At 40.3% G+C, this 27,980-nt stretch overlaps 1 protein-coding gene across 5 annotated transcripts; it reads left to right on the forward strand.

Annotated features, from left to right (window-relative positions):
• Window positions 1-30: 30 nt before the first annotated feature.
• LOC121942889 (clathrin heavy chain 1-like) lies at window positions 31-27,945 on the forward strand. 5 transcript variants are annotated; one of them, XM_088078721.1, is made up of 34 exons: window positions 31-435; window positions 2,460-2,667; window positions 6,245-6,513; window positions 7,981-8,142; window positions 8,318-8,431; window positions 8,675-8,848; window positions 10,409-10,606; window positions 11,011-11,211; window positions 12,285-12,437; window positions 12,642-12,764; window positions 13,158-13,295; window positions 13,485-13,649; window positions 13,781-13,961; window positions 14,091-14,254; window positions 14,409-14,534; window positions 15,030-15,172; window positions 15,286-15,520; window positions 15,751-15,873; window positions 16,167-16,312; window positions 16,399-16,582; window positions 16,762-16,954; window positions 17,107-17,264; window positions 17,385-17,549; window positions 17,725-17,832; window positions 18,573-18,740; window positions 19,003-19,152; window positions 19,317-19,448; window positions 19,576-19,686; window positions 20,419-20,589; window positions 20,768-20,989; window positions 22,227-22,247; window positions 25,930-25,967; window positions 26,070-26,145; window positions 26,269-26,411. In XM_088078721.1, exons 1-33 carry the CDS (start codon window positions 394-396, stop codon window positions 26,098-26,100), a joined length of 4,917 nt encoding a protein of 1,638 aa, XP_087934847.1. In that variant the 5' UTR covers window positions 31-393; the 3' UTR covers window positions 26,101-26,145; window positions 26,269-26,411. The 5 variants fall into 5 exon arrangements, with proteins under 5 accessions (XP_087934847.1, XP_087934846.1, XP_087934845.1 ...); XM_088078719.1 differs by lacking the exon at window positions 25,930-25,967 and having other exon boundaries at window positions 32-435; window positions 26,269-27,945; XM_088078720.1 differs by lacking the exons at window positions 25,930-25,967; window positions 26,070-26,145; window positions 26,269-26,411 and adding an exon at window positions 24,186-24,747.
• Window positions 27,946-27,980: the final 35 nt, after the last annotated feature.

The raw sequence follows: 27,980 nt of genomic DNA on the forward strand, positions 1-27,980 counted from the left end.
TTGAAAAATTGATGATACCATCCTTCACACAGGTCCAGAGCCAGTGTCCTTCCAGAGCTCCCTAGATGCTTCCGGATTGAGAAAGCTCTGAGCCGTTTCCGCCGCCATTGCGGATTTTGGACAGAAGATCAGCCGTAGCCACTGCTATCCATCGATGCAGTGCAGAAAGCACACTCAGAAGGGGGACGTATTCAACATATTTACGGACACCGGATTACGGAAACACGATTAACAACACTGCATTTTACCCTTTATCGGTTTTTTTTTGTTTTAACTGACTGGCTCCGACCTACACCTACAGTGAGGAGGTCGTAGCTAGCGCGGTGCTACTGCCTAGCTAGCTAGCTGTACGGCTAGGATTTCAGGACTCCGGAGAAGCTCAAGGAAACCACCATGGCTCAAATACTACCTATCCGCTTCCAGGAGCACCTGCAGGTATGTGAGCAAACCTGAAAGCTGTTTAGCTACCACCATTGTCATTAGTTGTAGATTTGCCCCGATAACAGTCGTTTGACAGCTTGCTAGCTAAGCTAACGTTAAACGTCAATACCCGCAGCAAATGAATGACCTCCCCTCCCCCGTTTAGTCAGCAGCTAAGCTAACAACTAGCTCTCCGAGCTAGCAGCTCTCATTCATTGCACTTGTGCAGTTGCCCCGTCGTCTCATCGCCAGCCGACGTTAGCTGTCAATGACGACCAGAGGGAGAAACTAGTCAACATTAAACACATTTCTTGACCTCCAATGACCAGTTTTGGTGTTTATATATATCTACGCATGGCTACGTTAGGGTTAGCAAATTGCTATTACGTGAGCTAGCAAACCGTTATAGTTTGTGTGTCGTGAGGGATGTTGTCACGTCATCTCATAGCAGTCGTCGACCTGGTTAACATTAATTTTATCGCTAGAATGGCTGATTTGATGCAGTTGTAATGCTGTTATCACACAATCTGATGATGATGTGTTAAGTGATGCGCTTAAGCCAGCAAGTAGCTGTGAGGCCGTGGTCAGCTGCAGTCTGACTGGTGCCTCTCTCCAAACGCTAATGTTGTGTCACGACAGGCCATTTATACAGCTGTAGGGACACTGTAAGGTTGTTCCGTGTGCAAGATGTTTTTTTCTATGAAATGTTACCTCATCCAGCTGTCGTTGGTGAACCAAGTGGTCCACCCAGTCTGCCAATAATGACATCATCATCGCTCTGTCATACATACAAATTATAAAAACAACTGAAAACGGATTAGAGCCAGATAAATCAAAGTCAAGATCAGCTGTTACATCTCAGTTTCTGATTTGAGTTGGATTATTAGATGTGTTTAGTGGAAGATTGAACCTATGGTTGAATGACACCAAAAGCAGTTTGCATACTATGACCATGCATGCCATTGGAAATGTACTCTTATTTGCCATTTTTATATTTATGTTTTGGTATAGAGAGGGCAGCGTATAGACTGGGTGGACAAAATAATAGAAACATCCGCCAGTGTCACGCAAAAAAGAATGGTTTTAGTTAGGGATGCAAGATAATGGATTTTTTGCCGATATGTAACAACTCATTTGGCCGACAACCAATACCGATATTGTTGTATTCACTTCTTTTCCCCACCTAATTTTAGTGATCATCAAGTCTTTTCATAATATGATGTTTAGTATACTCTTTTTGTAAGGGCCCAATAGCAGATGGACACATAAAATTAATTTCTTTTCAGTTTATGTAATTTTCATTTTTTTGTATAAAAGAAAAGTATTTCAACTTAGGTATTATTATGTTTGTACATGTCCACAATGTCATTTAAAAAAATGAAAAAGAGTGTTGTGATATTGGCAGAAATCAGCATGTTGCCATTGTACAACTAAAGTGCAGCTCAGAGTTGTAACAATAGAGCCCACATGTTGCTTAAAGATCAACATTGTAGAGTTGAGAAAACTTCTGAAAACCAGACTGATAATAATAACAAATTCATTTTTAAGCACATGACACACAGATACTTAACATAATGAAAGAAACAAGATTAGAGATAGTATTTTTGACAGGTGCTTGCCAGGGTTGAATACCAACATTGCTTTATGTTCCTTTGGGTTCTGTTGTGCCAGGAGTTTGCAGAAGTTGCCTTTGCAAATTAAAAAACAACAACACACACATACAAAAAAGGAGCTTGTAGCTTATGCAATACTCAAAAGTGTAAAATCATTAACGTATAAAAAAAATAAATGATTTGTGTGAATTATTATTTTGTTTTTTTAAAAAACTTTTTTTAATGTGTGACTTGAAATTATTCTATGGATTATGGTGCCTTAGGTATTAGTAATATATCCCCTGCATATTTGCTATCTTTTCATAAAGGACTACAATGTAACTGAATATTGTACTTACTTGTATCATCCTTGACAGTTTTTTGTATGAAACTGTACTGGCTATGAACTGCTGTTCAAAAAAAATGTTTTATATGTTTATATCTCAGCTCCAGAACCTGGGAATCAACCCAGCCAACATTGGATTCAGCACTCTAACCATGGAGTCCGACAAGTTCATCTGTATCAGAGAGAAAGTGGGTGAGCAGGCCCAGGTTGTCATTATCGATATGGCCGACCCAAATAATCCCATCCGGAGGCCCATCTCTGCAGACAGCGCCATCATGAACCCTGCCAGCAAAGTTATTGCCCTCAAAGGTAAGCTCTAGCTGAATGCATATCTAGCGCTGTTAGCACATAGCTTTATGTGCCACCTAGAGAGGAGTGCGCTAGTTTTCTGAAAGCAAATAAACAAAAAAGTATACAGTTAAAGTTTTGGATGGTCGCATACCTTGCTATGGTGCTTTTCTAATACATTGGGTCATTTGTGTAAATTTTGTTTGTGTTGTCAGTCAGTTATGTAGCTGTCACAGTCTGCTTTTCATTTTGATGTTCATATGTAGACCACCTCATTTCTGTTTGTCAAAAAAGGCTGAGTAACTTAAGAATAGTGTAACAAATTTAAATGTACAAGACTTTGATATTTTAGGAAAGGTAGCCATAGTTCTAGTGGTAGTAAAATGTCATGCTGTCATGAATGCTTTGTCTATTTTGCTTGTTTTTGCTCTTTTTTCATTTCCTACTGCTTTCTTATGTTTGCAGACGGTGAGTTGAATTTTACATATCATGAGTTGTCAAAGTGTAATCCTGTTTGCACTGTCTTGAAATGTTTGCACAGTTGGTAATGTTAATGAATGCTTGGATTTGCAGTAACACAAGCAAGCATAGCAAAATGAATAGGGCAGCTTAAAGGACTGTATCCTTTTTTTCTTTGTTTTTGTGTTTGTGTGTTTGTCCCATTTGCTGTACATATATTTTATATTACAGCTGACCATTTTCTCAAACATAGTTGAATAATTACACTGACTTTGAGGTGAAAGCCCCCCAGAAGTTGACACTCAAATAGCAAACCTGAAAGCTTAAATCTGGCTGCCTCTTAATTAAGAAAAAGCATGTGAGCATTCAATAATCCAGTTTCTGTGTAAATTTTAAGCTGTCAGTCACAATCCGAAGGCATCCACATAACAGAACACAAATCTCTGCCAGAAAATTGTCCTTGAAGTAAAAAAATATGATATAAATTGAATTAAAAAATTCAGTGACTAACAAGCCCTGGCATTAATGGAAAATCAGTTGAACGGTCAAAAATCATTGTGTGCCTTGGAAAATGGTTGGTAGTAATGTATGGGACGTATGTATGTAGTAAAAGGGCTTAAACATGCAGAAAAAATGATATGGTCATTTAAACAGCGAGAGTATCAAACAAGTAATGACATTCAGGATGGTCTTGAAAAGATAGTAGGTCATTATGTATTGGCTGTCTTGTGGAGATGTTCCTATGAAGTTGACCTTATTTAGTGTTCTTGATGTACAAAGCACAAAGTCAACACTAGTTGTTCTCATTAGAAATGTGCACCACTTGCCTGCAGTGTTATAAATTGAATATATTCTTAGTATTTATATAGTTTGAGTCAGCAGAGGTCAGTAAATCTGTTCAGATTCGTAGATGATTGACTGGTGCGTGTTTCTGTTACGTACCCCAGTGGTACAATCAAAGACCACGCCGTGGCATGTCGCAAAGCACAGAATAATGATACTCAGAGAGGCACAGTTATTAAAAATAAATACATTTTAAGCATGCATAATTTACCAATTAAAGAGTAAGATGAAAGGTGCATCTTAATAGTTGGCCTTGACTTGATCAATTGCAGCTTTTAGTAAGAGATGGAGAACAAGCAACCTTGAAAATGACCTAGCAAGAGTGTGAGACTGAGTTTAAACTTAACTTCATTTGGTTCTTATTTATTGCATCATAATTCTGTTGTTCACCAGGATCATGTATGCAGCTGGAGTTAAAGTGTGCGGATTTTGAGAGTGATGATGATCATGGATTACCCTGTGACGGCAGTCTCATAGATCAAATGAATGTGCCAGGACAGTCTTGAAACGGCCAGTCCTAGGACAGTGCAGAGATGAAAGCTAAATGTGGAGCTTTCTTTGGTTGCCTTTCTCCTTTTGGCCTGTGTTTGAATGATGCTGTTATCTGGGCGTACTGATGTCTTCAGTGGCTTATAAAACTGCTCACTATGGGTTAGATAACCTTTTGTTTTAAGTTAACTAATTGTAGATTATTGCCTCACTACAAATTACTGTATTTTATGTTGGCAGTGTATTTCTTTATGGACTATAAATGCAGTATTATGTAGTGTTGTTTCAGAAATGTCACTGTATGCATTTTCACTCACATGCTGTATTAACTGAATTATAGGGTTTAGTTTGGTTGAGCTTGCTTGGGCCTGATTGAATCTTAAATATATGTCTTGGACCCAAAGAATTATTGTGTGTTTCCTCTAGTAAGACTAGAAAAAAAAATTTGAATGGGTGTGAGTGCATCCGTCCAGCGTCTTTCCCATCATCACATCTGTTTGTGTGCTTTGTGGTCTTCTTTTGCTAATCTGCATTCAGACCCAACCCAAATTCCCACATCCCTCATTTTAGGATTAAATTTCAATGTGAATCCCTTAAGAGCTTCAACAACACGCCTGGAGTTTCATTTCTCTCGTAGGTGGTGGGGGTGGAGGGCTGGACACAGGCCATAAAACCTCGTGTTAACTTGCACTGGGCACCATGTTTTTCTGCAAACAATGGTTCCTAATACATCTGGTTTGGGCTGAAAAGATCAGAAGATAATTGGGCAATATTATGAAAACATAATGGAAAGTCATTGTTGATCCAGTTGAGAAAAGGAGAAGTGCAGTAGTAGTAGTAGTAGTAGTAGTAGTAGTAGTAGTAGAAGTAGCAATATGTCTAAGCAAGCATCCAGACTTAAAATAGCACTGTGTTATTGATTCAGATGTCTTTTTACAAAAACCGCTAGGATGATGAAATTGGATCCAAAAATCGAGTTTGAGTGTTAGATCCTAGAGTTTAAAGGCTAATCCGACACCAGAGCACTGCACAGAATATTATATCCTGCGAGTAAGGGCCTTATAATTTTGGAAAATAATCACAGTGACAATTGTTTTAGCAACCATTGCAGTTATTACAAGGTCAACTATAGTGATTCATTCACATTGCACATGAATGTAGCAGGACTGTGCACCTGCACAGATTTAGCCAAAATAGCGCCTTGCGTCCTGACTTGAAATAGTGTTGTGAAAATAGTTGAGCCACGGGTAACTTTTTTTTCAGCCTCCTACACTGTGTCAACCAAGGCCTCATTGAAATGTATGAGTGGACTGCTTTTTTATATGGTGCTAATCTCAGTCTTAGATAAGTCTAATCTGTTTGAGGTTTTCAAATTAAAAATCCAATTTATCGATGAGTTTTCAATTCACATTATCACAAGAGGTTTGCATATTCAGCCTCAGCTGAATGGGTTAAAGTTAGCAGTTTATTGCATCAGAACTGACTGAATGCAGATCCAACAGTGGTTGCCCTTTTGTTGGTCTTGCCTCTTGTTTTGACACTGGTCCTGGCTTTTTGTATGGTCCCTTGGTGTTACTCAAACCAAACCCTGACTACTACCAACATTACTCCAGCAATTGGAAGTTGGTATGCCCAAATTGTAGGCTACGTTTACTCCCAAAGTCTGCTGTGTTTGTGTGTGGTAGCTTAGTCACTAACTGATTTTCCTTTTTTAAATTGTTATTATTAGAAAGTTTTTTGTTGGGGGGGGGGGTCACAGCCTTCATCTGTGTCACTGTATATTAACCTCAGCTCTGAATATTTACAGCGGCAAAGACCCTGCAGATCTTCAACATTGAGATGAAGAGCAAGATGAAGGCTCACACAATGACAGATGACGTGACCTTCTGGAAATGGATCTCCCTCAACACTGTTGCCCTGGTCACAGACAACGCAGTCTACCATTGGAGCATGGAGGGTGATTCTCAGCCAATCAAAGTCTTTGACCGTCACTCCAGCCTGGCAGGCTGCCAGATAATCAACTACCGCACCGACGCCAAACAGAAGTGGTTGCTGCTCATTGGCATTTCGGCACAGGTAATTACTTTCACAAAATATTGTTAACACATTTATTAAATACTATTTGTCTCAGTTTCAGAAAATAATTATTGCACAGGAAGAGTAATATAGAGAAGAATTAAGAATTTTAATTAATTACTTATAATACCAATAAAGAGTGTGGAATCAACTTTTATATTGACGTTTTTCTTCTTTTTGAATAGATGATGGCAGCTATATTCTGAGAACAAATGTATTATTTACATTTTAAATAGTTTTGGCCCCCAAAAAACAATTAAAAAAAACCCTCCAAAGTTTAAATTGCTGCTATCTGCAGTCTACTCAGTGGTTAGATTGAATAAGCTTAAACTGTGATTTGTCAGCCTGGATTGAAATATCATGTGCATATGCACTGTAGTGCTCTTAAAATGTAAGCATTGCATGAATTTCTCTGCTCTTTTAAAGGCTGCAAACTCTCAGGCATTAACTGTGAAACTCACACAATTCACACATTTCGCACAACCTCAGGACGTGCATACATTTCTTCCACACAGTGAAAAACAAGTTTGGCACGGAAACAGAGGATACAGACAGACAAGACAGGTGCACAGTGCAACAGCACCATAAAACACTGGGGTCGAGCCAGTCACTGCGTGGATTTTGAGGCACATGTATTTGTGCTGTTACAATGCCAGAACTTGCATTTTAGCAATGATTTGTCACATTTTATACATCAAATAAACCACCAGAAAGGATTTCCTTATTTGATTTGATTTGATTAAGCCGTTTTCATTATAGGTTTGCTGAGAAGCGCAGGGGATTTCTGCTCAAAATGTCCTTGACTGTGACAAACAATGTGAAGTTGTAGTAGTACATTACTGTACAGGGGACGTTGGCTCAAATGATATTCTAACACATTAAAAATGTCTTCATTTGTAACATACATAAATTAAATGAATAAATAGTCTTTCAGAGGTTTGTTTAAATTATCGAAGTCATGCTTAGAATGTTATATAGCATCAGAGACATCACTTAATAGACTATAAAAGTTTATATTATAGAAGTTGGCGTTATGTTGATGATGGTGAAAAGATTTGTCTCATACGTTAGTTCAAAATCTTCCGCAGGAGTTCCTCTGGGTTTAGATCTGGTGACTGGAAAGGCTGTGGCATTTTATTCATGTCATTTTCAAAGTCACCAAACCATTCAGTAAACTTTGCAGAATGGAGCATCTGCATTTGATATGTTTCACTACTCTCTTTTTTTTCCTTTAATGTGTCCCCTGTCTGTATATTTGTATTAAATATTGAATGTTACGTTTGTGTAAAGAAACAGCAGATTTCATCATAGACTTCACGTGTCTCAGTGTTGGAAGCAGAGGTGTTAAAGAATCAGCAGAGGTGTTAAAGAATCAGCAGAGGTGTTAAAGAATCAATAAAACCAAAAAGAACGACTATAAATCACAGATGCCTTCGGCCTTACTTTTGGGCTTTCTCTGCTCTTCAGCAAAATCGTGTTGTTGGAGCCATGCAGCTGTACTCAGTGGACAGGAAGGTGTCTCAGCCCATCGAGGGGCATGCAGCTGGTTTTGCACAGTTCAAGATGGAGGGCAATACTGAGGAGTCAACCCTGTTCTGCTTTGCTGTGCGAGGACAGGCAGGAGGAAAGGTAAGATTTACCAGCACTTCAAAAACAGATTATGACAGAATCATATAAAAATAGGGACACAATAAGCATTCGGGACTTTGCAGAATTAAGTGTAATGTATTTAAAAACAAACTTTTCCAAAGACCCTTGTAACCTGACTTTGTCAACTTTTATTTCAATGTCTTTTTGCTTCTAGCTGCATATCATTGAAGTGGGGACTCCGCCAACTGGGAACCAGCCATTTCCAAAGAAAGCTGTTGATGTTTTCTTTCCTCCAGAAGCTCAAAATGACTTTCCTGTTGCTATGCAGGTACAAAAAACACCTATCAGGAGACATGTAGAGCCTGTACTTGTTGCCTGTTTGTGAGAATTCTGTTAACAAGATTCCCCCCTCCTCTGGTCATCACTGCCTTAAAGGTTTTCCCCTCAGTGTGTGATATCAGACTGGGACCACCTGGTAATATTTAATTAGATTTGGGTCAAATGGCTTGCTGAATTGTATTTTGTTTTACATTTACACTTTCTAACCAGATTTCTGTTTCTGTACATCTAGATCAGTTCCAAGCAAGATGTCGTCTTTCTCATCACCAAGTATGGCTACATCCACCTGTATGACCTGGAGACTGGAACTTGTATCTACATGAACAGGATCAGTGGGGAGACCATTTTTGTGACTGCCCCCCATGAGCCTACAGCGGGTATCATTGGAGTCAACAGGAAAGGACAGGTAGTCTAACATACACACTCAGGCCCCCGACATGTTTATTGACTGACCTTTATGCTCCCAGTACCTTTTAACTATTGGTGTAAAGGCACATTTCTTTAAGTCACAACAGCAGTAACATGGATTTGTGTTACTGCATATTAAGATCAAACTGAATCATAAACCATCTTTGCCGCATTTTAATTATCTCATGATGTCTGTGGAATAGTCAGGCTTTTCGTTAATTTTTTTCTCCTGAGTTTCTTGACTGCTAGGACACTACAGTCTGTCATGTTTGATTTTGGATGTTGGTTATGCCAAAATTATGTTTCTGACTGTTTGAAATAGGAGACAAATGCAACCATTTATAACCCTTATGCACTTCTTGAAATAAAAAAAATTACATATATCTGTAGAATACAAATTGTTTAAAAAAAAAAAAAACAATAGCAATCCATAGTGTTTATCTCTAAATCTGGCACTCAGTATGTGTGTATGCATAGCAAATTCCTGCCTATGTTGGTCTGTCATTGCAGACATTTGTTGATGATTCACTTTCCCTCTGTTATGCCAGCCCTTTGGTCTACGGGTGTTGACGCATGACCTTGACTGAGGAAATCTCCGAAAATAACAGACTGTAGCAGCATCTTTGGTGTCAGGCAGCATGTGACATTCACAGCAGGAGGGCTAAGCTTGGCCAAGCAGACTGCACAATCTAATCCTGTTATTGCTTTTGGCTCTTACCTGCAGGTCTACCAGATAGAGCTCTTGTGTGTTGGGCACACGTGCACATGTGCACACACACACACACAAGTACACATAAACACAAAATGCAGTACTCCACACGACAATCCCTCTGTGTAATTAAGGAATGTGATAAGTAACTGTCTTAAGACGTGCAGTAATTCATTTAAAACTATTTTCGCATTAGGACATATGTACATAGAACGAGCCAACATTTCACTGTCTATTCAGAGTGCACTGTTTCTACATGCAGGTGTCATGTTGTTGTAAATAATTTTCTGTATTTTAGTTCATTTTTGTTTGAGTTGGTGCTCAATCCAGGATTACTGTAGTTGTTCTGGGTATATATATATATATATATTGATATATTGATATGTATACTTATATCAATACATGCATTTTTGCTGCAGTGGTTAGGGGTGTCGAGATTCTTCAAATCCACAGTTTGATTAGGCTATAGATTTTAAGGTCACGATTGATTTATTTTTTCTGCTTCTGTTTTTTGGCACTGACAGTCATGCCACTGTTAGGCTACAGAGTCTTGACAGATCACTGGTTTTATGTTGTAACAACTGTCATTTACATTTTCAAATTCTCAAAAAGAAAGGCTACATAGTTCCAAGTCTGATAAAGCTGCCATATTTTTTGGAATGTACCACACGAAGGCAATATGGTTAGATTTAAATCATTTATTTAATAAATGATAAGACTTCGTACTCCATTAATAATCGACTGAGGAATAAAATACCTAAAATTGTAATGAGGACCCTGCATTGTTTTAAATCTCAGCCATTAGGTTTCGTTGTGCAGAAACTAAAGCCTGCAAATGTGCTTTTCCAGGTATTGTCAGTGTGCGTGGAGGAGGAGAACATCATTCCCTATATCACCAATGTGCTCCAGAACCCAGACCTGGCTCTTCGCATGGCTGTCCGCAACAACCTTGCTGGTGCTGAAGAGCTGTTTGCCCGCAAGTTCAACACCCTCTTTGCAGCGGGGAATTACTCAGAAGCTGCCAAGGTGGCGGCCAACGCACCCAAGGTACTGCCAGTGTGTCGTGGTGTTCTCTGAGCCAGGGGGTCAAACAACGTGACATTATTCACAGTTCAACTAATACTAGCTCAGACTGCTAAGACTAAGCAGATTTCTGTAGCTTAGCATGACAATAAACACCAGTTTTATGTCAAACAAGTTTTAGATTCACATACCGAAACTGTTAAATGCAATTAGACGGATAAACTAGAGAGGCAGTCTTTCAGTAAGTTTCTTAAAGGAACACGTTGTATGTAAATTGTATATTTACGAATGTTTATCCAATGCAACTGTACACCACCATTCTTTTATGCTCAAAGATGACTTTTCTAAAACCAAATATTCACACTGTCAATAAAGTACTTAGAAGTAATAAAGTCACTAAAGTCTATCCATCCATCTTTCTTTTCTAGGGTATCCTGCGGACTCCAGACACCATCCGTCGGTTCCAGAGTGTTCCAGCCCAACCAGGCCAAACATCTCCCTTGCTCCAATACTTTGGCATCTTGCTGGATCAAGGCCAACTTAACAAGTTCGAGTCTCTGGAGCTGTGCAGGCCTGTCCTCCAGCAGGGCCGCAAACAGCTACTAGAGAAGTGGTTGAAAGAGGACAAGGTATGTCTCCAGTTGTTGGTTTTATATTCTTTGCTTTATCTTAAGAATTCTTTTTACCAATCATGAAATTAAAAAGTGTATTCAGAAACATATCTGCTCTTTGGTGGGAAAGAAACAGTGAATGTCTGGCCTAAACTTAAGTGCCATAATACTATAGTTCAGATTACAATGGTTACAGTTGGTTTTTTTCCTTCAGATCTACAAATACTGTTATACTGCAGGTTTCAGTTCTGTGTGTGTATTTTTGTAGTATTTGCTATGTATTTTTTACATAGCATTATCTGTGTTTTTGAAATAAGTGATCATTTCTGTGAAATAGTATCACTGCAGTCAAAATTTGAAGCCAGTATGATGCTTTTATCCAGTGTGACTACATAATTTCACACTCAGTAATTCTCTAAATTTGCAGTTCAGCTATTTTGCTTGCTTGAAAACACTTGAATAAGTGCATTCATGCTGTATCTCCCCTAACTGTAGCTTGGTTTTCAATAGGGCTGTAGATCACAAGTCTTATTGCGTTATCACATATAAATTCTTTGGACAACTATACGATATTTGCTGATCTCACAAAGTCACTGTATCACCTGACAGGACAGCACAGTTGAATTCCATCTCCATGTTTTGTCAGTCAAACATTGTTGAAACAGAGCAGCTAATGTTGCCGAAGTGAGAGCAACAAGTTAGCTAAGTGAAAAGCCCAGCTACATTTGAGTGTTTTATCTCATAACAGCATTGTTTGCATCGGGAATTTGCTTTGTCTGTTGACCCGGCTTTTCTTCCAAATCCAAAATATTTCTACACTGCTGATTTATTCTCAGAGGCGAGTAAATATCCTCATTGTTTTTTTCTTGGCAGCTTGCCATTCTCTGCCTGGCGCTAGCACTGTTTGACGGTGACACAGATGGGCAATGAGAATTTCAAAATAAAGGCATACTCTAAAGAAGATGATATGGATTGATTGTTTTGTTCACTTTGCATGATGATATTGGATTTTTGATCATAGAATCAATATATTGACCCAGATCAATGGATTGTTGCACCTCTTATATGGCTGTCTGTGTGTGTGTTTACAGCTGGAGTGCTCTGAGGAGCTTGGAGACTTGGTGAAGTCTGTAGATCCTACTCTTGCCCTCAGTGTTTACCTCAGAGCCAACGTCCCCAATAAAGTCATTCAGTGCTTTGCAGAGACTGGACAGTTTCAGAAGATTGTCCTCTACGCCAAGAAGGTTTGTGACAACACCTGATTTTGTCATTTCAAGTTCATCTTATATAAAATTAGTGCTAGTGTGATCCCCCAAAATGCTATTTTGCTATGCAATAATCTGTGTTTTACTGTTGTATTTACGTTTCTGGTTTTATATGGTTCAGTCATAACTAGTGCACACTCCAGATGTAGGCCTATTATGCTTAAAGATCTTTTGTCCCTGTAGGTGGGCTACACTCCAGACTGGATCTTCTTGCTAAGAAACGTAATGCGGATCAGTCCAGAGCAGGGTCTTCAGTTCTCCCAGATGTTGGTTCAAGATGAAGAACCACTTGCTGACATTACGCAGGTAAACAAAAGTCCTCATCTTTACCTTTTATCAGGACTGCAGGCATCAACATGTCAGTTAAAAAAAGCAAACCAAATGGGTTTCATTACGTTGGTGTTTTTTTTACGAAGGGGTTTGTGCAGCTCACAGAAGTAGCTTTTAGCAGGACCAGTGTTTCATCTTTTGTTGCACTTGCCCTTCCTTTGGGCAGTGGTGGCCTAAAGCATAGAAGATTGACCTTGTCACAGGAAAAATGCAGATTCAAAGGCAGAATGATGGGATTGCTACTGCTCTACACCCATGAACCAAACAGTAAATTAAAGGAGCATGTTATCTGATTAAGAGGAAATCAAATCATACATTTTTTGAGAGGAGTTTTACATAAATTATTTTTACTCTCTTATGTGTCTCCAGATTGTTGATGTGTTCATGGAGTACAACCTGATCCAGCAGTGCACATCCTTCCTACTAGATGCTCTGAAGAATAACAGACCCATGGAGGGACCACTGCAGACACGCCTGCTGGAAATGAATTTGGTGCACGCACCACAGGTATGAAACAAACCTGATCTAAAATGGGAACACAACTCAACTAACCGATGAGGTTTCTTTCTTCTTTAGAAATGTCTCGCTATGTTGCCTTTGAACTAAATCAAATTTCCCGTTGCCTTTTTGCAGTTTTCTGTTAAGAAATCTTCAAGCAATGTTGTAATGTCTTTTCCCTTGTGTCACTTCTTGCAGGTTGCAGATGCCATCCTGGGCAATCAGATGTTCACCCACTATGATCGTGCTCATGTGGCACAGCTGTGTGAGAAGGCTGGTCTCCTGCAGAGGGCGCTGGAGCATTACACTGACCTGTACGATATTAAGCGCGCTGTGGTGCACACACATCTTCTCAACCCAGAGGTACAGTACACATCAAGGAACACAAGGAAATACTCACTTCAGTAACAAAGAAAAATGATAAAACAGGACTGCAATCCTGTTTGTATTTGCTTTTGAACTGCTAATTGTTCCTTGATCCTTTTTCTCTGCAGTGGCTGGTGAATTTCTTTGGCTCCTTGTCAGTGGAGGACTCTCTGGAGTGTCTGAGGGCCATGCTGTCTGCAAACATCCGCCAGAACCTGCAGATCTGTGTGCAGGTCGCCTCCAAGTACCATGAGCAGCTCACAACTCAGTCCCTCACTGAACTTTTTGAGTCATTCAAGAGCTTTGAAGGTAAGCTGGGAATATACCCAGCACTTTGCCTCTCCTGTGTATTTTGAGAAAACAGTTTACAAGATAATTGTAGTTAGTTTTCTTGTTAATTTGGCCTTTTTTTTTTAAACTTTTTTTTTTATCTTTTAGGTTTGTTCTACTTCTTGGGTTCCATTGTGAACTTCAGCCAGGACCCAGAGGTCCACTTCAAATACATCCAGGCTGCCTGCAAAACAGGCCAGATTAAAGAGGTGGAGAGAATCTGCAGAGAGAGTAACTGTTACGACCCCGAACGTGTGAAGAACTTCCTTAAGGTCAGAACTGGATCAGAGGAAATTAAACATTTTACTATAAAATGATCTAAACTGTCTGCCACTAATTTATCCAGAATATCATCATAATATATAATATTCATAAAAACTAGCATTTATAGCCAATACATTTTTTTCCCAATATTTGTCACTACAGGAAGCCAAGCTGACTGACCAGCTGCCTTTGATCATTGTGTGTGACCGCTTTGATTTTGTCCACGATCTGGTCCTGTACCTGTATCGCAACAGTCTGCAGAAATACATTGAAATCTATGTGCAGAAGGTACGTTACCACTTGAAGGTACAAATTAGACGCGCTTTTACTGCCTTACAAGAAATTGCAGAAATGTTGGGTACTCTCAGAGTAGGGCAATTTTGTAACAGGACAGATTTCAAAGATTTGGTTCAAGTATACTGGTGCTCACAGATTTGCAGCAACCAACTTTATTAGAGGACAAACAGCTGCATCTTCATCACGGTCAAACAGTTCAGTAACTCACCTCCTCTGACTAGGACCTTATTCAGCACAGGCTGCGAAAAATGGGGAGGGGGACAATAAGTTGCATGTAGTCAGGATTCATAATTGCTCAGTAATAAAAAAGAAACATGTAATTATGTATATGTTAATGGTGAAAGGGTGTTTATATATTTCATTTTCTCTTTTCTATTATTGTATTTCCATGCTTTATTCATTTAATACTGCATCACTCCACTTGCAATAACAATTTTTGTGCATTTGTCCTTGAATATGTACTAACGTTATGATTATTTATTCCAGGTTAACCCAAGCCGTCTGCCGGTGGTCATTGGGGGGTTGCTGGATGTGGATTGTGCTGAGGATGTGATTAAGAACCTGATAATGGTGGTTAGAGGGCAGTTCTCTACAGATGAACTGGTGGCTGAAGTGGAGAAAAGAAATCGGTAAGAAAAGAGGGAATAATTAAACTGCAGTAGTGGAATCACTGAGTCAGCAGTTAATTGTCTCATCAAATCTTGCTACAGTGCTGTGAAATCCTCACTGTGTCTTTCTCCAGACTTAAGCTGCTGCTGCCTTGGTTAGAGGCCCGTATTCATGAAGGTTGTGAGGAGCCTGCCACTCACAACGCCCTGGCCAAGATCTACATCGACAGCAACAACAACCCTGAGCGTTTCCTGAGGGAGAACCCCTACTACGACAGCCGCGTGGTGGGCAAGTACTGTGAGAAGAGAGACCCCCACCTGGCCTGTGTGGCCTATGAAAGAGGACAATGTGACCAGGAACTGATTCATGTGAGTTTAAACTTAAATCAGACTTTCGGAAAAGGCATAAGAAAGGGTTAAGTTTGAGACCACTATGCTGTAAATGAGTGTGCTGATTCCTGTTCTCTGTTGTAAGAAATACTTCATGACAAATGCAATAAGCCATACATGCTGCTGTTTATTAATGTCTACTGTTTCAGTTGTTCTAATGAGGATACATTATTTTCATGTCATGTCTGTTTTTGTTTATTGTGTTTCAGGTGTGCAATGAGAACTCGCTGTTCAAGAGTCTGTCTCGCTACCTTGTCCGTCGCAAGAACCCTGAGCTGTGGGCGAGCGTGCTGCTGGAGACCAACAATTACAGAAGACCACTCATTGACCAGGTCTGGCCCCTCGGTGTCTTAGATATTAAATCATGCCACATGAAATGATTTACTTGCATTGCTACTGCAAAAACAGTGCTGACATTTCAAACTTGGCTTTCATATCAGTCCTGTAAAACAAAGTTTGTGCACATGTTGGATCCATTTCATAATTTTCATCTTTTGCCTTTTTCTTTTTTATCTACCTGTTTTGTTATAGACTTCAAAAATGTTAATCCAGGATATTGTTTTTTATTTTAACTTAAAACATTAGCTGTAGTGCATCAGGTCTTTTGTCCTCTCTCTCTGTCCAGGTTGTCCAGACAGCCTTGTCTGAGACCCAGGATCCAGAGGAGGTGTCTGTCACAGTCAAGGCCTTCATGACCGCCGACCTTCCCAATGAGCTCATCGAGCTTCTGGAGAAGATTGTCTTGGATAACTCTGTCTTTAGCGAGCACAGGTGAGAGGCCTGATGTTAACTGTATAGCCCAAATGTCAATTGAAAATGTATTTTGCTTTTTTAACTTTCTTTCATAACTTTTTCAGAAACCTCCAGAATCTGCTCATCCTGACAGCCATTAAAGCCGATCGGACACGCGTTATGGAGTACATCAACCGTCTGGACAACTACGATGCCCCAGACATTGCAAACATTGCCATCAGCAATGAGCTGTTTGAGGAGGCCTTTGCTATTTTTAGAAAGTTTGATGTCAACACCTCTGCTGTGCAGGTCAGTGGATCATTGATTGACTTTTAGAGACTTAAAAAGTCAAGACAAAAACTGTTTTTATGGTTTGTTTACAGATATAAACGGGGAATGTTATTTAGGAATTAAATTGAACTTAGACCTGATTATAATGGGCACGGGGGTGATTGAGCTTGATATAAATGTTGTCTCATTTTGTCCAGGTTCTGATTGAGCACATTGGTAACCTGGACAGAGCCTATGAGTTTGCTGAGCGCTGCAATGAGCCGCCAGTGTGGAGTCAGCTGGCGAAGGCCCAGCTTCAGAAGGGTCTGGTCAAAGAAGCCATTGACTCTTACATCAAGGCTGATGACCCCTCTGCTTACATGGAGGTTGGACAAGCTGCAGCACAAAGCGGTGAGATGAACTTTATCATTATAGCTCATTTGGTGCTTTGATTGAAAGAATTTTTGACAAATGCTAAATTCCATGTAATTTGTGCTCTGGTTATTTAGTGGAGACTGTCTTGGTAATTGATGAAACTGATCAGAGTTGATTGTAATGTGCAGGAAACTGGGAGGACTTGGTGAAGTTTCTGCAGATGGCCCGTAAGAAGGCGCGTGAGTCGTACGTTGAGACAGAGTTGATCTTCGCCCTGGCCAAGACCAACCGCCTGGCTGAGCTGGAAGAGTTCATCAACGGACCCAATAATGCTCACATTCAGCAAGTAGGTCCCAGGAAACATTCAGACATACAGCACACACACACATAACCCTAATTCAGTTTCACCAGTCTACAGCTGCTACTTTGCTGATCTTGCTTTCTTTGTCTGTCCATCTGTCTTTAGGTGGGTGATCGTTGCTATGACGACAAGATGTATGAGGCAGCAAAACTGCTTTACAACAACGTTTCCAACTTTGGCCGTCTGGCCTCCACTCTGGTGCACCTGGGAGAATACCAGGCAGCTGTGGACGGAGCTCGCAAGGCCAACAGCACTCGCACCTGGAAGGAGGTGAGGAATGATGAGACTGACTGTGGAGAAAATGTCATTTAAGAGTTAAGAGCATGGACTTACTTCAAATAACACACTAAGCCATTCTACAGTGTCAGTAAAGAAAAAATGCTTTGAGCAATGTGCTATCCACAAGCCCATATCAAACTAATTTATTTATTCTTTTCTCTTCCAGGTGTGTTTTGCGTGTGTAGATGGGAAAGAGTTCCGTCTTGCCCAAATGTGTGGCCTGCATATTGTCGTCCACGCCGATGAGCTGGAGGAACTCATCAACTACTACCAGGTAATTGGGATAACTGGGGCTGCTGTGAAACTCACCTGTTACGCTAATGCCTTTTTTCCACTGCATAGTTGGACTTGACTCACTCTTGTACCAGATCCTTTTCTGTATTTCATTTTCCACTGCAGACAAAACCACAGCAATGCTACATGAAACTGTAAACATGACTCTCAAGCCAAATATAAGAAAGTCTTCACTTTGTCAGTTCTACGGTGTAGTTTCGTGGCCTACCATTTTTAAAAATCTGGGTCAATATGATTTAAAAAATGGTTGCTATTGATGAAAGCTTGGCTGTTTAATAATGGTATGTTTGTGCAGGATATTCCAAAACCCAAAAGGAACAAATTGAGTTGATTAGAGCTATGCTGAACTGTGCAGTGGAAATGCTGAGTAATTACTGAGCACAGATACTATCTTGAATCAGACATAGAGTGCACAGGACAGTAAGGTTTTCGTTTGACCTTGTCTCACACTGTCACTGCACCTGCAATGCTGAAGCTTACAGATGGCATTTCTTTAAGTTGCACCTCTATGGCAGTAAATGAGTTTAGTGGGTGACGTTCAGCAGAACCTGCCTTTCTTTGCTCAAGTGAGATATTAAGCTCAACTTGTCCTCCAAGGAAATAATCCCCATACCCTGAAATCGAGTTTTTAATTTAAGATTTTGCAGTGTCAATTTTGTTAGTATTATTGGTTAAACGGGTTGTGGTTAGTGTTATTGAGTCTGTCTGTACCCCCCCCAGGACCGCGGTTACTTTGAGGAGCTAATCACCATGCTGGAGGCCGCCTTGGGACTGGAGCGTGCTCACATGGGTATGTTCACGGAGCTGGCCATCCTCTACTCCAAATTCAAACCCCAGAAGATGAGGGAGCACCTGGAGCTCTTCTGGTCTCGTGTCAACATTCCAAAGGTAGGTCGATGAACAGCTACATCTTAAAACGAAGCATGATTTATTATTATCTTTACAACAAAAACATGCAGCGTGCACGACCCTCTTTTGTCAAAGCACAGCTTGGTTGGCAACAGTTGTAGCAGTTAGTCTGACAAGTTTTAGATTTGGAACAGTCTTACTGGCCTCTCTTTGCATAAGCTGTAAAAAATTTTTGGCCAGTTTTAATTATGTGTGTGTGTGCATGTGCGTCTCTGTGTTTGTGTGTGTGTGTGTGTGTTAGGTTCTCAGGGCAGCAGAACAGGCCCACCTCTGGGGGGAGCTGGTGTTCCTTTACGACAAGTACGAGGAGTACGACAATGCCATAATCACCATGATGAACCACCCAGCTGATGCCTGGAAGGAGGGCCAGTTCAAAGACATTGTCACCAAGGTACGAAAAAAAACCCAACAATTTGTACTTATTATGTAATGCTAGTTGTCATTATGGTAACATTTTATACTGCTACTAAAACAATGCCAAAGCACAATACTGACCTATTATGGTAAAAATTATCTGTAGATGATCAGTTTGAGTATATGTGTTTTTCATTGTAGGTGGCCAATGTGGAGTTGTACTATAAGGCCGTCCAGTTTTATCTGGAATACAAACCGTTGTTACTGAACGACCTGCTCATCGTCCTCTCTCCAAGACTGGACCACACACGTGCTGTCAACTTCTTCAGCAAGGTCCTTTTTTGCTTTCCTTTACCAATTCTCAAAGTGTTAAGTAGTTGTTTTTTGTTAGAGAAGCAGTTAAATAAGCGATGACCTGAAATTGGACATTGATTATTTATTTTTCTGATTGTTCATTCAGGTGAAACAGCTGCCTCTGGTTAAACCGTACCTAAGGTCTGTCCAAAATCACAACAACAAGTCAGTAAATGAGGCACTCAACAACCTCTTCATCATCGAGGAAGACTACGCGGTATGATATTATTGATATTGTACATTATGTATCATAACAGGCAATCTGTTTAGATGCTTTTATATTGGTTGAAGTGATGGTTTGATTTGTTACTTACAGCACAGTGCACGCAATAAGTCGCAGTACAGTTTACAGATTTTTTACCTGCAGGATAAATGTTTCCACGGAGTCGCAATTTCATTTCCAATCCAATCCAGATGTATTTATAAAGCACATTTAAAAACAACAGAGCTGACCAATGTGCTGTACATCAATAAACAGATAAAACATAAACAGGACATGTTTGCAAAAAGGCAATAAAACCACAAACTGGCAACTCTCATACAGGGTCCGAGAAGGCCAAAGAGAACGAATGGGTTTTTAAATGAGATTTGAACACCTGTGAGGTGAGGGCCAGTCTAATCTGAGGGGGGGGTGGCAACTCTTTCCAGAGTTTGGGGGCAACAACAGCAAAGGCTCTGTCTCCACTATGTTTCAACCTTGCTTGTGGGACAATTTGTCGCCAGACCTCAGCGACTGTGATGGAATATATCGGTGTAAAAGGTCAGAAAGGTAGGATGGAGCCAGTTCATTCAGAGCTTTATAAGTAAGCAGTAATGTGATGGATTCTGAAGTGTATAGGGAGCCAGTGAGGAGAAGCCAGTTCAAACAAAAAGCAGGGTTCTGGACTAATACCTAACACCATGTGTATTTCATTTGTATCCTATAATCCCCCCTCTCTATCTTACCTAGGCACTGCGTACGTCCATTGATGCCTATGACAACTTTGACAACATCTCACTGGCCCAGGGCCTGGAAAAGCACGAGCTGATTGAGTTTAGGAGGATCGCAGCCTACCTTTTCAAGGGCAACAACCGCTGGAAACAGAGTGTTGAGCTCTGCAAGAAGGACAAGCTCTACAAGGTGACTTACCTATAAACCAAATAATAACTTTCAGTGTATAGTCCAGTTCTTCTAAGTAATATAAATCACATTTTACCTCTGGAACCACCTGTGCTGAAATGTAATGTAAAATGGCAGATGTGGTCACTTTCCCCAGAGTCAGTTTTATTGAACTGCAATTGTGCTTTCCTCTCTGCAGGATGCCATGCAGTACGCATCAGAGTCCAAAGACATCGAGCTGGCAGAGGAGCTCCTTGCTTGGTTCCTGAATGAGGATAAGAAGGAGTGTTTTGCAGCCTGCCTATTCACCTGCTACGACCTGCTTCGGCCAGATGTGGTGCTGGAGACCGCCTGGCGACACAACATCATGGACTTCTCCATGCCATACTTCATCCAGGTCATGAGGGAGTATCTCTCAAAGGTGGGTTGGCCAGAGGTAAACACTGTGTGTGGTGTATTAGGATGAGGTAGATGGCTTGGCGAGAAAGTTTCTTCAGAGATTAAAGTACAATTTGTCATTTTATAGATACCTTTTGCTATTTTAAGATAATAACAGTGAAAGACGAACATTTGGTAGATGGGCAAGAATACCTACATGTTGATTGTGGGTTTTTTCTTCTGCTCTCAGTTGTTTTTAATAAGAATAAAATAGTATTTGCAAACCTGAACCTTTCTGTAGAGACCCATGTATCGGGGGTTTACCATGTTAGACCTGGTCAGATTGGTGCACTGCAGAAATATTATTTGCATATTTATTATTTGTTATAAAACAGCGCTAGCAGCTGCTGAAATGTGTTTGCAAATACTATTCAGCTATAGGCAGTGTCTCACAGATCCCATCACACAGTCATGGAGATAAATCCCCCAGCACTGCCTATTCTTTCCTTCATTCATGCTCATCTTTCTATGCTTCTGTCAGTCATGTGTCAGCACTGGTGTTTTCCTTTTCATTTGAGTTTCCATCCATTCGAGCTACTTTTCCATACAAATGTGTTCCAAAGGAGATTCATAATTGCTGTGTTGCTTGTCTTGACATTTATCTCTGTTACATGGCATTAAAAAAGCCTACCTATTGCTTTCAAACATGCTATATATGAGTAAAGCATATGTTTAAAAAAAAAAAAAAAAAACGCTTTTTTTTTTTTTTTCCAAACTTGAAATGCCAAGTTGGTGAATTTTACAGCATCAAAATATTTGCTTTTTTCATTTAAGCTGTAGTTACACAAATATCTTGGTTTTCTTGTGGCTGACTATTTTTTGGTGCTTGTTGTGGAAAACCCCACCAGTTGTTTACTTAAAACAGATTAAAACAAGGAATCATTTATTTAATGTCAGATAATTTGCATTATATATGAAAAACTGTAGATTATGTAAGACGTCTTGTTTAAACTTGATGCAGACCCAATAAGTAAACATTTGTAATGTATTTTTTACACATTTGTAAGCAACAAGGGGGAAATTTCCAGTACCAGAGTGATCTCAAGTCTGCATTTGTATCAAAAGTGGCGTTATTACCCGCATCTGTCTCTCAGGATTTTTGTGTTTTCTTTAAGTGACAAGCGCTGTGTTTGCTCTTCTCTCTGTCAATTTCTATCTTGGGAGACTTCCATTTGTTTTTTTTTTCCTCCTTAAGTTGCCTCTCTGAATTTCCTTTCCAGGTTGATGCGATAAAGGAAAAGGTGAAAGTCTTTTTGACCCCTCTCCCCTGTCCTGTAGCCTGTAGTTTGGAGGAGTGAAAAATAGCAGAAACTGCATGACTCCTCTCCCCCCATGTCACTCTGCTGCTTCTGATTGTAAACTCCACATCTCCACTAGACCACCTACCAACCCACAAGACTCCAGAGCGGGGCTCTTCACAAACGTTCCTTCGGGGCTCTGCTGGGTTTGCTGGTGGCAGTGATGGCTCTGCATCAAACAGTTCTTGAATTAGGCACAAAATGCACAAGAGGAGGTGTGAAAATCAATATCTTCAGTGTGTGTAAGATGTGACAATTCAAGTCCGTCTTGACATTATTAGCTCTGATCATGACTAAAGATAACAGATAATAACTAAAAACTCACGTTTGGTACCAGGTGCTTTTCTCTATTTCATATTCCAGTACAGATAGTACCCCATCAGTGTCGGTGGATTCTCAGCTGACCGCTCTAGCGGCACCACGTGAAGCAGCCCCAAATATGTTGCCCTCGCACCCAGAGGCTTTATTGTCGTCAGACCGCCAGCGGATGGGTTCTGAGATTACTAACTGGATCCTTTCTGTCTATCTGCACTTTGCTATACTGCTTTAAATAGAATACAATTGAATAGAATATAGAAATTTGTCTTTGGCCCACCAGACACAGGAGGCAAACATAAAAAACAGAAAAGCAGTTAGTAAAACAGTAGTTTTGCAGGTTGCTATTTTTTAAAATCTGCGTTTACTGTCACTATGTTTGTAGCTTAACTATTCACAAATTGTGGCATTGTGCAGGATGTCCTCTGAGGCTCTGACCAATCAGTGGTCTCCAATGTTTTTTTAAACTCTACCTTCTATTATCGGCTCAGTCTGCTTGGAACCTTGACAGCACCAAAAAGGCAGCAGTTACTGCGAGTCAAGTTGAGTAGACTTTGCCCAACCATGCATTGGAAATGCGTCATATGTGAATGATGAGAGTGAGAAGAAACTCTAATCTGTTGGCCAGAAAACTGAAAGAGTGAGCTCAAACATGCTATAAAGCCCCACATAGGAGGTGGAAACAGCAGGGTCCAATGATCATTTTCTGTGCTTCATCACAGCCTTTCCCCTCAAACACACTGAGCCATCCACTTAAGCCAGCATGCCCATCAGCTCTCTTTGGGCGTGGACGAAGAGCGCCACTCTGGATAGCAACCTCACCTGCTGTGGTCAGGTGCTTTTCTCACCAGACTTGTAGATAAAGTCTAATGTTAAACTGTCTTGTAACCCCGCTCAGCTGCAGTCTGCTGCTACTCATCATCCAGGATCATTTCAGGACACATATGTTTTCACCTTGTAGACATTTTAAAGGGAGTTTCAGGACTTAACACATTAATAAGTCTTGATTATATCTTTATGTTGAGAGGGGTGAGGGCATATTTATATCTGTATTTGGAGAGTGGTGCAGTAGCAAAGACTGCAGCTAAGTGTAAGACCTAATTTCAGTAATAGAAGAGCCAGTGAGGACTTAGTTTGAAGTGACTATCAGAGACCTTTCTATGATTCTTCTCCATGTTTGTCTGTACTACTGAATTTATCTAATTGCCATACAATAATATGAATGATAAAAACCATAAATATTAGTACAGGCACTGTGAAGATAGGGGTATTTGCTACTGTAAAGTGTGGTCTTGTCAAGCAACAAACAGCTTGAGCTGATGAGAGCATATAATCTGTTTGGGAATGTTTTTAGGGGGAAAAATTACACGTAGAGCGACAAGCATGCATTTCCCCCTTCCTTTGTAGCATCAGCAGCACTCAGGCCAGGCTAGGACACATCGTTGTTGGCTGTGCCTGCTTCTGGAAACCTTGAACTGGCTGTACAAAACCATCCCCTCCACCCTCTTTCACACTCCCTCCACTATGCTGTCTGCTTCTGTCTTTCTCTCTCATGCACTCTTCAAGAAGAAAATAACTCAACTGCCGCTTCAGCATGTCTCTCAACCCTTCTCTTCTGAAACGAAACAAGAGCCTGTCTTTTCTGAACACAGCCTGCTTAACCAGACTGACTGACTGTAGTCGTAGACCAGAAAGTATGTAGAGAACTCAACCCAAAACCACTGGAACAGGAAAGATATCCTGCTGCATCATTTAGCACCATCCTTAGCAGGTTTTATCTGTATTTAAGCTGCACACTGTCATATATGAGGGTAATATTTGAAGCTTTTGGCTGGCTACTTAATTCTTATTTTGTTTAGCTCTATCTTTAGTCCTTCCCCTGCCTTTGTCTGCTTCTGAGCTGCTCAGCACATACTAAAGCACCAAAGCACACTCAAGAAAAACCAGTGAGTTTCAGCAAATTTGTTCTCAAGAAAGCTATGTGCTTCTTATAGCTGTTTGAATGCAGAAATTCATTTATTTGGGCCATGTATGAGGGCCGGGAGCATGCCTATCACAATCTGAAAACTTTTTAACACTGACAGTCTGCACATTATTGGCGCTTAATTGTTTGCAAATATTATATATATTATATATATATATACTGGAAATTTGGGGAACAATGTTTATTCTTACCTGCAAATATTTTTTTATAGTCTCTACTACACACTCAACAATTAGGAAGTTTAATATATCAATAAATTGATTTGATGATTTTCTTAATTAATTGATGATGCTTTTTTTTCAACCAGATGTGTGCCACATGTGATAATAAATTTGGACTGTTTGACAGAATGAACCTTTTGATGACATCACCTCAGGCTATAGCAAATTGTGATGGGCATTTTTCGAGGACTGCATTTATTGGTGAAAGTATTGTCAGATTAATCAATAGTAAAAATAGTTAAATGCGGTTTTATCTTCAACAGTTATTATTTAGACTATACTACATTAACTTGGTAAATGTGTGTAATTTTGTGGATTTTCAAATAAATACATGTAGATATCAGTTCATGTTTATTCCTGTAACCCCAACATGAACTATAAAAATGAAAGAATATGCATTTCTTTGAGTCACCTGTCCCATGAATGGTCAAGAGTGAGAGTAGACTGTGCAGTATTGTTTGTTAATGGCACACACAAGTCTACAAATAACGTAGTGAACTAACAGGCACATGAAGCATGTTCCACTCTCACGTTTTACTTAATTACTGTATGTTATTAGTATGCAGGCATTTTTAGCGCTCTGTTTTTCAGAAACAACTCTTCACCTCTGTTAGGTTCAAATATACAGCATAAAAATGTATTGATTATTTCTATAAAAAAATGCCTACTGAAAGCTAATCAAGTTGTCTTTGTCCACCAATTTAACTGCAAAAAATATGTTTCTAAGATCTGGACAAACTAACAGGGGTGAATAACAAATGTTAATCTTGGTAAATTTATTTGTACGGGTGAGGGGTTGGTTCTCTACATACTCTACATTTCCAAATGTTTATAGAGTAGATGATTTGGGTGGCTGGATGGTGGGACCATTATTGCCCAGTAGCTGTTTGTCTCTGTCTCCCCCCCTAATCCCTAATACTCTCCACAAAGAAGTGGATGTCTTATCTAATAGACTGTAATAGCCAAGCGCCATAGATTAGCCAGTAGCTCTCTAGTTGTAGTTGCTCCTTTTGCCTTATGGAGGGCCTCCCAACACATTAGCAAGGCCTGCCTCCTGCAGCCTGTTTGTATTTAAATCTGGACTGTATTCGTCTTCGCCTGTCAGGAATGGTCCCATCCGTCAGCCAGTGAAATAACCCAGAGGTCAGTTTTTACAAACCCAGCGTCTCAGCCCTTGCTCTTCAAGAGCCCCGTCGGCCACAGTGTAACTGGAGTCTGACACCGTCACTGTTGTGTTTTCCACAGGTGGACAAACTCGAAGCCTCTGAGTCCCTGAGGAAACAGGAGGAGCAGGCTACTGAGTCTCAACCCATTGTTTACGGTAAAAAAAAAAAAAAGACCACTCACAGATGATCAAGTGTTGCTGTAAAGAAAATCTAGAGAATATGTTTTTGACAATGTGACCACACTCATGCACTTTGATCTACAAATGTTTGTGTTGCAGGCACACCCCAGCTCATGCTCACAGCAGGGCCCAACGTGGCCGTGCCTCCTCAGCAGCCCTACGGCTACGGCTACACAGCAGCACCAGGCTACGGCCAGCCCCCACAGCCCAGCTTCGGTTATGGCATGTGAACACCCAACAAACCCCCCCCCCCCGCACCACAACTTGACCCAACATTTTCCCTCCATCTGTCCTACTCTCTTTGTGTTCCTCACCAGCTTCCCATGGTCTTCTACTCACAACAGGGGCCACAAGCAAGCAACAGCCCACTCTCGTTTTGAGTACTATTTTTTTTATTATGTTGTCTTGTTATAAGAAAAAACATTTAACTGCATTGAAGGACTTTTATTTGTATTGTTTGAAAAGAAATTGGACCACATGTTTGTTTTTTCACATTCCATATTTATGACTACTTATTTAGAATATTTTTTTGTCTTTATGTTATCGTCATGTTTGTTTTTTTTTAATCTGTTTTTGGTTTGTGCAGAAGTGGACTTGCTAAAGCTCAGCAACGAACCTTTGAAGTAGGTGGAGGAGCATTGGATTTTGCACTCGTGAAGAAATTAATGTAGAGGAGCTCTTACTTTTGATGTACTGGACGTGAACAGCTTACATTGTCTCGTTTGTCTGTATAATGCATTTCATCATCATTGTATATTCTGAGGAAAAAAAAGGTTACATATAATATTTGAACATATATTGCCATTTCAATGGCTATAGCTAGCAACACTAAGTAATGATAGTATATTCTGCACAGGCGTGTAGCTTTATGGAGTTTTAAATGCATACAGACGTATGTCACTGTGTGGATGAGGGTGTGTTTGTGTGTGTGTGTGTGTGTGTGTGTGTGCGTGTGTGTGCGTGCGTGTGCGTGTGTGTGTGCGAGTGTGACCTGATGGTCTAAATAAGAATTTTAACCCCTTCTCAGCCTGTACTGGGCTATCCAATCCACCCTCCTAGATGTTAGTTCTCCTTTATCGGCTCCATGTATTTAGGTGACCTCTTGTGCCGTGTACAGTGCTTGTGTGAGACTGTATCTGTGTATGTGCAAGGACGGGACCACGGCTACCAAACCCCAGGGCCCTTACCCCTTAACCGTACCTGTGTGTGTGTATTTACTCGGAACCCTCTTCGTGCTGAGGTCCGCGTATGCCAGGTGTTGTAGTGTTTCCCTCGGTCACCAGTACTTTTTTGCGTGTACAGATGTGAACATGAAGAATTGAAAACTTTTAGATGGATTCCCCACCCATCTTGTCCTCCACCCCACTCTCCTGTCCTGTTTGCTCCTCCGTTAATGCTTAGCAGCAAGAACAAACATGGAGGCAGAAGAAGACAGGCAGGTAGAACCTTTGGTGTCCTAATGACAGCTTGATTAGATCCATAAACACTCCTGTAGGTTGTGTGTTTAGATGGTTATGATGAAGAAAAATAGGTCTCAGTACATCCAGTTCTTTGTCAAGAATGGTCTGAAATAAGAGCCTGTATTTACCTTGATGTACTTAACTTCCTTACATGCTTTAAGCTGTGTGTGTAAAGTGTCATCCTTACCCTAACATAAGTTGAATTCCTTTCTGTTGTCATGCATATGAATAATAAAGGGGATCTGTCATTGATAAATGGAAGAATATGACTCAACTGAAAGGGAAATACTAGCCTAAATAAAAACTAAAAATTGTACGCAGTCTCTCATGGAGTCAGTCTGTGTGCGAGGA

The sequence above is a fragment of the Plectropomus leopardus genome, chromosome 6 (genome assembly GCF_026936395.1).
Source record: "Plectropomus leopardus strain MGB_pleo_1.0 chromosome 6, ASM2693639v1, whole genome shotgun sequence".
NCBI lineage: Eukaryota > Metazoa > Chordata > Actinopteri > Perciformes > Serranidae > Plectropomus > Plectropomus leopardus.